Genomic DNA, 11,612 nt, shown 5'->3' on the forward strand with positions numbered 1-11,612 from the left:
TTAGCAGCCCTCTGAAATAGCAAAACTGCAACGTATGAAAAAATAACACTAGTATTAATAAACCACACATGTGAACAGAAATAAAGCAAATTCAATTTCATTTTATGAAAACAATTGACAATAACATCTTGCAGATGAACCAGGTAGGAGGAACACAAAGTTTCTAGCTTGACTGTTCACCATGGACTGTTTATACACACAACGTCCAGCACACAGACAATAGAAAGTGACAGTATCTTGTAGAACTGTCTGAGGAGGACTCACTAATGACAAGGAATAATTCTGAAGTAGCTCTCGAGCACTAACACAGGACAAGAGAACAGCCCAAACATTTAGAACAGGCAATGCACTGGACTTAAACCTGTACTTGTGGGTTAGCCCCGCCCCTCTAACCCCTCCTCTCCTCCTGTCCCCCCCCCCCGCCCCGCTCCTCTTGTCCCACTAAAACGATTTGAGCGCACGCAGGGACTCGTCCCCACGGCCGCGGATGGCAACATGGCGACAGAGGTAAGGCTGGCTGATATTAAGGCTTTAATCTCCCCCCCCCCCCCATGTTCCCACCATCTGCAGGAACCTCACCTCCATGATGGCGCTATGAGTAATAATAAAAAACAAGGTTGCGGGTGCATGTGAGCGGTGAGACGAGGTGACACTGGGATTCAGCTCACTTCAATCAGTGTCCTACATTATCCTGCGCGTCGGCCGAGGATCGGTCGGTTATTCTCCTGTAGCGTGTTTGATACAGAAGATATTTGATTGTTATATAGAGAATAAAGCTTTAACATCTCAGTGATGTGTCAGGGGCAGCGGAGCAGCGGGTCCCCACAGGGATGTTAAGAACAAAATGTGTTTGGTGAAAGCAGATCTGGGCTTTTTTGTCTGCTGAGACGCCCTGTTAATCCACCGTGTTGACCACACACACACACGCGCACACACACATACACACACACACACATACACACACGCACACAGAGGGATGAATAGCGTTCAGCACCATGGACAGAAGCCACTGACTGCTTTCCTTCTGTGCTACAGTTAATGCTGGATTTACAAGCGATATTGATAATAATAACAATAATAATAATACAGTCGGAAGTCAGTATCAGTCTGCCTCATCTTGTTCCTCATCATCGATCTGTTGTGAGCTGTAGTTTAGATGTTGACCCGTCTCCTGTGAGCTGTGCTTCTCTGTTCGAGCAGGGAGAGACAAGAGGGGGAGAATGTGTGTGTGTGTGTGTGTGTGTGTGTGTGTGTGTGTGTGTGTGTGTGTGTGTGTGTGTGTGTGTGTGTGTGTGTGTGTGTGTGTGTGTAGGAGATAGTGTGTCCAGTGCTGGGCTCTGCTCCAACACACCACAAGGCAGAAATAAGTGCAGACACTGAGCCACGGGGAGATTGATCACATCTCCTCTATCATCCTGCACCGACAAATCAGCCTCTGTTTGTACACATTGAAAGTGAACAGGTGCACACAGGGGTGTCGCCCTCTGTCTCTCTGGGGACTCATTACAGAGATACTGTTGTAACCCCTACTGTTTTGTGTGTGTGTGCGTGTGTGTCCTCAGTTCCACAACCTGCAGGAGCTGAGGCACAGTGCGTCTCTGGCCAACAAAGTCTTCATCCAGAGAGACTACAGCGAAGGAACCACCTGCAAGTTTCAGACCAAGTTCCCGTCGGAGCTGGAGAGCAGGGTGAGGAGACTTCTTCTGTTAAACATGCTCCTGTGTTTGTTGTTTTATCCCAAGTAGCTCAGCATACATGCATTTGGATGTAGTATATATATGTGAGTGTGTGTGTGTCTTTATATCAAAGGCATTTATATATTTAAATCAAGTCAAATGTATTATTATTATTAATTATTTATATTAAGAAACACATATAAATACAACATTAGAAGCAAATACCCGACAGGATCATTACAGAAGGAGAAAAAGATGAGCCAAAGTCCCTTGTGCAAGAAAAAAGTGAGTTAGTGGCTTCAATGCAAATGAAAAAACAAGAATCATTCTTTAACAAATCTCTGTCTGTGGTGGACGACGTATTAGAGACATTTTTAAGAAAGAAAAAAGAGATTTTGTGTCGAAAGTCATAATAATAAGAGAATAAAGGAGTAATATGAGAATAAAGTAGTAATATTATGAGAATTATTTGAATGATTGAAAATTCCTCTGTCGCTATTAGTAATAGGCTACTATTATTAATAGTTATTACAATAATATTAATGATTAATCAATCATTTTAGTTGATTTTCAAAATAAAAGATTAAATAGTTCCACCTTATCATTAGCAACGTTTTTTTGTAAACTGAAACTTTCCATGACTATTTTGAGATATTTTATAGGTTAAACAAATTCAATAAATTGAAAAAAATAAATGGCAGATCGTCATCAACAGTCCAAATTCACAGCTACAGTTGCTAAGACTGTCATTAATGAGAAAAAAACATACATCCTCTCCACATTTCACTTGACTCATCGCTCTCCTCATGACTCTGTCCTGCGTGCGTCTCCAGATCGAGCGGACGCTGTTTGAGGACACTGTGAAGACTCTGAATAACTACTATGCAGAGGCGGAGAAGATCGGAGGACAGTCGTACCTGGAGGGGTGTCTGGCCTGCACTACAGCGTATCTCATCTTCCTCTGCATGGAGACGCGTTACGAGAAGGTCAGGCTGGTTCTCTCAAAGGCAGCTGGAGTTTCATGGTCAAGTTCAGCGGTGAACGTGTTGTGGGTTTTTCTTCTTCTGTCTGTGTGTCAGGTGTTGAAGAAGATCGCCAAGTACATCCAGGAGCAGAATGAGAAGATCTACGCTCCCAGAGGTCTGCTCATCACGGATCCCATAGAGAGGGGAATGCGTGTTGTATCCTTACTCAGTGTTTTTGGGTCCATGAACACAAAAGTATGAGTGCTTTTAAAATTAATAAATCAATTCTTGTGTTTGTATCTCTCCTGAGGAGAAGAGAGGGGCAATGAAATCTTTACGGTCCCTGAGCACAAACAATAGAATTTGAGAGACAAAATACTTAATATGGAAATAAGATTGGATTATATTCTCATGAAGCATAACAAGTTTTACCAGTATTCCATAGAAATAAAAACCCCACTAAACCTGAACAGTTTATCAATTTAGAGAAATATCAACAAGTCCCACAACCGTAACTTGAAGTGTTTTAAAGTCTGATATAATGTACTCTGATACTACCCGTTCTATGTAGTTTATAAGCCTTGCATTTTTGCAACTACTTGTGCAAATAGTATGAAGTACTTTTACTGTGTAATTTAGGAGTAATCCGAGGCCAAAGTACCTGTTCAAAGACAAACTTCAGCCTATTTGTCAAATGTTGACGTGGGAGAAAAATATTTTTTGCACAAGTAATTTTTGAGACCTAACCTACTCGTGCAAATACTATGAAGTACTTTTACAGTGTAGTTTTGAAGTAATCCACTGCCAAAGTACCTTTTATCAAACAAATTTCAGCATATTTGTTTAATTCATTTGTGGCATTCAAATGATTTCTTCTATAAGCAGTTTATGAACCTCATACATTTTCCTCCTCACCTACTTGTAGTATATGCTGAATACTACTACTATTTTTATTTAATTTATGTCATTTATTTCATATAAATTGTATTTAAATGCTGACAAATTGTGCAGCATTTTCAAACAGCAAAGAAAACTCCGTCTTAGCATTTTATTTCGATCACAGACTGTTTTAATAAAAGTTCTTGTGATATCTACCATAACTGAACATTCTGTACGAGAAAATACACAGTTATAGATCATGTATCGCCATTCAGCCAAAACAAAGGGATGTGACATTTGGTCCTAATGGCCCAGCCCTAAAGAGTGCTTGTGTTTTCTGATACTCCATAGTGCCTTATTGGTCCCTAACTACTTTCACCAGATAGAGATTTCCATCTATGAAGACCGGGGCTCCAGCGGCTCCAGCTCAGGGAGCAGCTCTGTGTCCGGCAGCACTGCTCGATGACTGGCTTCTTCCTAAACACCCTGTCCCCCTGATCACTCACCACCGGAGAAGTCAGGACACTGATACCGCTTCTGTCCCAATATTTAACACGTATCATCCCTCAGCTATGTTCACACAAAGGATTCACTAGCTTTTTTCTCTCTTTGGCAAATGACCTGACATCACGTGCTTAAATTGTTCCAAGCTTTTTTCACAGTGAATGCACTTCAGTCGTTTCTTGCAAACTGACTTGCATGCACATTGACTCAGACGTGTTTTGTGGCAGTGTCTCGATGGAAAAAAATCATCGTAATACTTTGTGTGATCGTACCATTAACGTCCTTCCTGTTTTGTCTGGTGGGAGATAAAAAGGATGGAAGGAAGTAAGGAAGAAAAGAGAGGATGTGTTAGTGGTGAGACGGGAGTGACGACCACAGGCCTCATCGAAGGCCTCATACCTCAGCCACCGCAGCTGCACCGCACAGTCCAGATCAGCCTCAGCGGCGCCCTGACCGACGGGCAAACTGGACTGACCGCATCACCATCCACCCTGCACCACCATACACTGGCTTCTGAAGACGTTATCTGTCGCTCTGACTGCGTTTCTGGATCGTAGCAAATGTGAAAAGGATGTGCAAGCATTTGAGCAGGGCATCACAACGTTTCACTGTACAAAGGAACTCTTCCTCCATCAACTCTGCTGTAACTCATGCTGTCTGGTAGCAGATGAATGTCACTCAACACATCCATGTAGAAATGTAGCAGATCTTCCATATCTCGCACATGAAAGTAATTAGACACAAATGCACCAATCCAAGTAGTAACCTCTTGGTTTCAATGAGCGAGACCAACTCTTCCTAAATTTGAATTATGCAAAGACGTAGTGTGCATTATTATAAGTGGGCCAAGTATGGGTCAGAAAGTCTTCCTGAATCTTACCTGTAGTGTTTTAAAATACATCAAACTTCCAAAGAACAATAACTGCCAAAAAAAAAAAAAAACAGACTCACAAATGTGAATGTGTCGTTTATTTTGGTGACATTGTGCGAGGACTGATTTTCTTATCGCTTGTTGTTTGATACACAGCAAAGAGGTAAATATGACTGGTGTCAGATAAATACTCTTTCATCACAGCTGCACAGAGCTCGTGTTTCTTTATTGTCACCCTGTAAGTAAACATGAGAGGCCACCTGACAGGATACAGGTAGATGTGCCGGTCAGTCATCACAGTTACTGAACGTGCACAGAACTGGAGCTGCTAAATGGAATGCAGCCAATATTATCGTTGTTCTTATCAGCAGGTTTTTATCAGTAATGAAAACACAACAAACATCACTAATGTTACTAGAAACAAAGACCAGCTGTGGCTCAGGAGGTAGAGTGGGTGGTCCATTAAATAGAGTGTCGGCGGTTCATCCAGGTCTGTGTGCCGAAGTTTCCTTGGGCAAGATAATCCCTGATGGCTGTGTGTGATTGTTGTGTGGTAAAGTGCTTAATATGCACTGTAAAACTCAGAACTACAATAGAGCTGAACAAATACAAACTTGAGAAGTGTTTTAAAAATGTTTTAACATGATAATATATTACCACAGTATTACGAAATGTGCTGAAAGTGAAAAAGATGTCGACCCCACACAATTTTGGTGACAATGAATGCTAGCAACTCTTCTGCTGTTACAGCCCTCCCCCCCTCCGTGCCTTGTGCACGTTGCTTGCTGTGCCGGTGTCTTGGTGAATTGCTAACTCTGCTTGATGCAGGACAGAAACGACCAAATTACCACAGTAATCAAAGATGAAATGGTACAAATAACCCTTAGAAATTGTACCACCATTTCAAAGTACATAATAATTATAACATCTTATTACATGCACTAAAGCATCAGAAAATGTCACAAATCTGATGTTATGACAAGCTTTGTTTTCATGCATGCTTAACTGGCTATGACAGAGCACTTTCAGCTGGGTAATGAGTTGATATTGACCCCTTCTTCAGTCTTCACTTGGAAAGTGCAGAGACGACAGCGTGCACCCAGGAAACATCCAGACTGCAGTACGTCTAGACACTAGGACACCACCAAATAGTGAATCCAGATGGACACAGGGTCACTGCATTTCACAGGAAGTCAAGCAGATACTTTTCTCAGACATGATGGTTGTTACTCTGAAGACTAGCGACTCCTGAGATGTGCAGACAGCACCAACACACACTGTAGTAAAAGTGTCTTAACAAAGGAGGCTTGAAACGTGGTGACGGAAGTGGAGCGGACGCCGGTGTAAAATGCAGCCAACGCTGCATGAGCGACGGCACAAAGCAGGTGAGAGCAAGAACAATGGAGGAAAAGAAGGAAGGGCAGACACAAGGTTAAGACGACACAGTAGAAATGGTTCAAACTGAAGCACATGGCAGTTACATGGAAATATGACGACAAAAGACCATAGAGACAAGTGTTTACACAAAGGAAATTAAAGAACTCAATATATTTACTATGTGATAATAATAATAATATTTATAACAATAAAAATAATGATAATAATAATAAAAATATGTTTTATTATATAGCACAATTCATGCATAAAATGCAACACAGGATTTCACATAAAAATAAATATGAAAAACACTTGTGATAAAACTGTAAAAACAAGACAGGGCAATACAATTGAATAAAAAGAGGAGGTTTAAATAGGTGATAGTGTTAATGTAATGATGAGGCTGTTTTTAAGATTAAGTCTCTTAAAGCACTTTGTCATGGGTCATAAAAGACAACATTAACCCTCGCAGTAGTACAAATTAATACTGGATTAAAATGAATGAAAAATATTTTAACTACTCATAGAGTAAAGGAAACAACACGTTTTTAATTTTGAGGGCTGGACAAAAAGTTTGAAACCATTTTCTGTTTAGTTTTTCTGTTTCCAAAGTAATTGTATTGCCTCCTCAAAGACCTGCAAAAAAATAAAGAATAAAGAAAAGAAAATTGAAAACAGAACAATAATTCAATTTTCATTTTTTTTCAAATTAATATTTGGAGGTACTTTATTTAAGAACAACTCATTTAATAAACTTGCCTACCTGCACAGTGGCCATTCTTGACAGTGAAGCCTTTACCACACTGAAAAATAAATATACATTTATTCAAATACAGAAAAACAAAGGATTTTGACTTCTGTTAGTATTTTGTTGTAAAATTACATTTGATTGAATTAAAACTGACAGTCAGAAGAAAAGAGTTGTGCTAGATAAATCAATAAGGCCACTGATAGAGGCACACTGGAGCATTACCCGTGTTCATAGTTCATGCTGTGGCTCCGTACTGCGTACCTGCGTGTCATCGGCAAGCAGAGTCATTTCCCCTTCTCTGGGATAAGTCACTTCCACCACTGAGTTCATCTCACCAGGCTGAAGGGTTCGGCTGATGGAGCTGCCGTCTGGCCAGGAGACCTGCAGCACCTTCACCTCATCGTTTCCTGGGAGTCCAGGGCAGGAAAAAAAAATTATATTTATACTGTCTTTTACTTTAGATACTGCGCCTATAATAGTCTATAATATATAAAATGCAGTTGTTACCTAAACCAAAGTGGGCGACAGGCTCCATCTCACACAGGTACCCAGAGCCTCCGTCAATGATGCGTGTGTGAGCTCCACTCTGATTGGTGAAGGCTGTTACCTTGGCGCCCCGGGCAAAAGAGCCAAACTGGGTGCGAGGGATGACCCGCAGCCAGTTATTGGACGAGCCCTGACAACAACGATGATGGGTTAGGCTGATGTAACTCACACCCACACACAGACACGCACACGCACACGCACACGCACACATGTACACACCTGTGTGACCTTGAAGACAGATATTGGCTGCGGGGCGCTCTCTCCATGTGCCAGCAGCAGCTCCAGCTGTCCGTCCCCATCCAGGTCTGTCACGGTTCCACCTGTCCAGTAGCAAACAGAGAGCTTTCATTGCTCTGACTCCCATGACAACTAAACTGTGGTGCCTATCTGGCAGCTGTGTCTCTACAAACCTCAATCAAAGACAGAGGGGAGGCAGAAATGTAACATATTTCTTTTAGCTCACTGCAGTTTGATAATAAAACTGGTGACAACGTGTTGTCCTGAGCTCTGAGCTCAGAGGCAGCTGACCTGTTCCTCTCCCCTGTGGCTCTGCAGCATCTCCCACGTTAAGCTCCTCGATCAGTGGATCCGCATCAGTTCTCCTCGCCACCCTGCAAACAAACACATGGGATTATAACAACAGCTTGTGATTTAAGGATTTCCTGTCAAGTATTTGTATATCGTGTGGCGCCTCTCTATGAAACTTGGGTGCACGTAATTATTACGATCTTACCTGAACAGCCTGTTGGGGGCGTTTCCTCTGTAGGCAATGTTGTTGAACAAAACGTCCAGCTCCTTGTCGTTATCAAAGTCAGCAGCGATGACTGTGCGAATAGGGGAGGGGGTTGCAAATCCCCCAGTAGCCACGTTCTGCAAGAGATCACACTCATTTTTAAATCCTGTTTTATCAAATTCTTTCCATTTTACAGAGTTTTTATCTGATCTTCTTTATTCCTCTGTAAAAGTCCTCACCCGAAATTTTGAGTCTGTGCCCTGCAGGTAAAGTCGGTGTGGGCCGTTCCAGTTGCCATAAACGATGTCCGTCTTTCCATCCCCATTGAAGTCAGCGAGTGCTACTCCTCTGCCATGCTGGTAGGTGTCCTCCACACCTTTGGATATCAATGTGTTAAAGCTTGAGTGCTGCCACTACTGGAAAGAATTTACGCAATTTTTTTATAGAATTTCTTATTGATAGGATCAAGTGTCTCTGGTGATATCTAGTGGTGGTATTAAAGAAGACACTGCGGCAGAGCAGCAAACTGATTCTCCCCATAAACTACTTTTCTCGTAAAATAACCACAACAATTAAATATTATTATGTAAAGTCTCTTCTAGTTTAGTCAAAACATTTAAATCTCTGTAATCTTTTATCGCTGAGATTTAGATGAGAATATCTCTTGTGTGACCATATAAACTAAAGCCAATCATTATATTTTCCAATCTGTAGAATTATTCCTTTAAAGAAAACTTGCAATGTAAGATAGCAAGCAAAAAAAACGTGTCTGTTTGTTAAATTATGTGTACAAAAATAACACAAGTGCTCTTTGGCGCAGGGATAGTAAATCTTGATACAAAACAAGGAAACGAAGCAAAGCACTTACGTGTTGCTGCATTTTTATATTTCCTTTTTAGTATCAAAATGTGAGGTAATGGTTGAGTTCCAGTAGATATTGACTGAAACAGTGCAAAAATGTTGATAGTGCTCAGATTTCCTCAGAAGTATTTCAACTCCTACCACTTGTGCGTTCTTTCTCTTCGCTCAAGCTCACCTGCCTGTCTGGCCATGTCAACAAAAGTCCCATCTCCCTTATTCTTAAACAAGAAGTTGGGTCCGTTCTCGTTGTCACAGAAGACGTCAGACCTGGCCTCGCTCAGGATCGGTCCGACCACCACACCGCGTCCACCTGCACGACGAGCAAACTGTGAGTGTCGACCTCAAACCGCATCTCACACACACGTCACCTTCTCGAGCCTGAACTCCTCCTGACCTGTGAACTTGTTGACCCCGGCCTGAGCAGCCACGTCCGACAGAGCGATGACGCCCTTACTCACATCACTGGCAGCCTCGTCCATTTCTAAGAGAGCGTGGGGGCCGACGTTGCCACTGGCGTAATTGGCCACGTAGATGGAGTAACGACCTGTCCCCTGCAGTGCAACAGCAGGCAAGAGGAGTGAGAGGAAGCTTTTTTAGAAGCAAAAGTGGGACTTTATGTTTAGTTCAACAAAGAGGATCAACTGACCTTTCTGTCCACACATGCCACAGAACGTCCTGCCATGCTATTAGCCACGCCACGACGCACATTGACCTCGTCATGTAGAAGATCTTCAAAGCGACCGTTGCGAAACTTGAAGAGCTTGTCCGAATAAGTTGCCCGTCCTGCATAAAAAACAAAAAGCCAGAAATTATGAGGGAAATCCCTTCACATATTGTACCAGAAATGACGTCGTGAGGCCATTTGCGGGTTTCAGGTTGGATCTTGACATTGCACTATTCACCAGAGTAGGCGTTGTTTGTGTTCAGGAAGTAGATCTCCTCACGTCCGTCTCCATCCACGTCGCAGGCAGTAACTCCGATAGCGTTACCTGCTCGGTCCCTCAGGGCGTAGTATGGAGAGGTACTGTCGTCAGTGGCGATGTTTACCAGCCTCTTCTGAGTGCGATCGTACTTCAGCACCAGGTTGGGCCCATTGTACCTGAGTGAAAACGTCACATAGATTTGATTTGTACAAATTCATGCAAACTTTCAGCCACAGGGTAAAAACTTAAACCTGGGTAATGTCACACCGTCAGCCTCTCACCCTGCCACCACCACTTCCAGGTCGCCGTCACCGTCCACGTCTGTCACGGCCATCCCGTAGTTGAGCTGTGTCGGGTTGTGACGATTGTCCGGAGGAAGCATAGTCTGCGTTACGACCTGGAACATGGGCTCGGAGCTCTGGGCGAGAGACTGATGCCGGAGTCCCACCAACAGGAGGAGCAGCAGACCTGAGGCCCACATCGTCACTGCAGCCTGATGGGACACAGAGCAGGGGTCTGGGTTATGTGTTATATTCAAGATGTAGACGATAGACAAGTGTATGACGATGCACAGAGATAGTCAGTGTCCATGATATGACACTATTTTTCAAACAGAGCAGTTGAAATAGGGCTTGGTGACAGAACAATATCAATTATTATCACAATATTATTTCATCAATGGCAAAATAAAGTCCAATATATAAGTGGATATAATGCCTATGAATTGTGCAAGAAAGGTGAGGAGGTATAACACATAATTGGTTTTAATGCTGCATCTCACATTGGAAACTGTTTTGTTTGTCATTCTCTGCTCATTATCGATAACTACTGATGTGAAAGTTTTATCCTGATAACATGTGGCTCATGTTGCTGACACACAGCAAGGTTTCACAAACACAAGGAACATGTTGAACAATCAAAATGTACAAAAGTGAAATCTAGAGAAAGAAGTTGCCATCAATGGAAAGACAAAGTAAATACTAGTTTTAAGCAGGTTATTTCAAAGGAGAGCTCCAACGTGTTTTTCCTGAGCAATCCTACATTTGAAGATGCTTAAAAAAACGATCTACATTTTGCTAAGAAAGCTGTCTTGTCGTGTTGTTCATGTGCACTTGCTGTTAATTATGATGCACAAGCATAATTGATCTTACATTCATTCATACATTGCAATGAGATCTTTACCAATAAACCCATGCATGAGGTTAATTCTTCCTCTCTGAAGTATGTCTGCAGGAATGTCTCCTTCTTCCTTACCTGACAGCTGAGTCCGAGTGCGGAGATGGAGAGGATGTGTCTTCGCTGCAGAGGTTTAGCAGAGATCCTCGTCCTTACACAACGCCAGCTTTTAAAATTTACGAAACAGCTTGTGTAACGTGCAGAGGAAAAGCCAACCAGAGGAGGTCTCTCTGAATGATCGGGTTGTTGACCAATGGCTGACCTGTGTTTCTGTGCCCGTGTCTCCGAGACCCGGATGTTATGTATTTGTAGTCACAGCAACAATACACGTACAATACACGAGTGATTAG

The 11,612-nt window shown here is 42.4% G+C and overlaps 2 protein-coding genes across 3 annotated transcripts; one reads left to right on the plus strand and one right to left on the minus strand.

Annotated features, from left to right (window-relative positions):
• Positions 1–421: 421 nt before the first annotated feature.
• On the plus strand, positions 422–5,098 carry golga7ba (golgin A7 family, member Ba). The gene is made up of 5 exons (XM_035171973.2): positions 422–507; positions 1,563–1,688; positions 2,510–2,662; positions 2,756–2,857; positions 3,903–5,098. Exons 1-5 carry the CDS (start codon positions 496–498, stop codon positions 3,984–3,986), a joined length of 477 nt encoding a protein of 158 aa, XP_035027864.1. The 5' UTR covers positions 422–495; the 3' UTR covers positions 3,987–5,098.
• Positions 5,099–6,801: 1,703 nt separating this feature from the next.
• Positions 6,802–11,492, minus strand: crtac1a (cartilage acidic protein 1a). Of its 2 annotated transcripts, none has more exons than XM_035171594.2 (14): positions 11,341–11,492; positions 10,368–10,579; positions 10,066–10,262; positions 9,810–9,946; positions 9,558–9,714; positions 9,339–9,473; positions 8,542–8,678; positions 8,303–8,439; positions 8,098–8,180; positions 7,789–7,889; positions 7,531–7,699; positions 7,285–7,430; positions 7,036–7,075; positions 6,802–6,908 (listed from the first exon to the last, which is right to left on the minus strand). In XM_035171594.2, exons 2-14 carry the CDS (start codon positions 10,565–10,567, stop codon positions 6,901–6,903), a joined length of 1,647 nt encoding a protein of 548 aa, XP_035027485.1. In that variant the 5' UTR covers positions 10,568–10,579; positions 11,341–11,492; the 3' UTR covers positions 6,802–6,900. The 2 variants fall into 2 exon arrangements, with proteins under 2 accessions (XP_035027485.1, XP_035027494.1); XM_035171603.2 differs by having other exon boundaries at positions 7,246–7,430.
• Between the last annotated feature and the right edge of the window lie 120 nt (positions 11,493–11,612).

This window comes from Hippoglossus stenolepis, chromosome 2, assembly GCF_022539355.2.
Source record: "Hippoglossus stenolepis isolate QCI-W04-F060 chromosome 2, HSTE1.2, whole genome shotgun sequence".
Lineage (NCBI taxonomy): Eukaryota > Metazoa > Chordata > Actinopteri > Pleuronectiformes > Pleuronectidae > Hippoglossus > Hippoglossus stenolepis.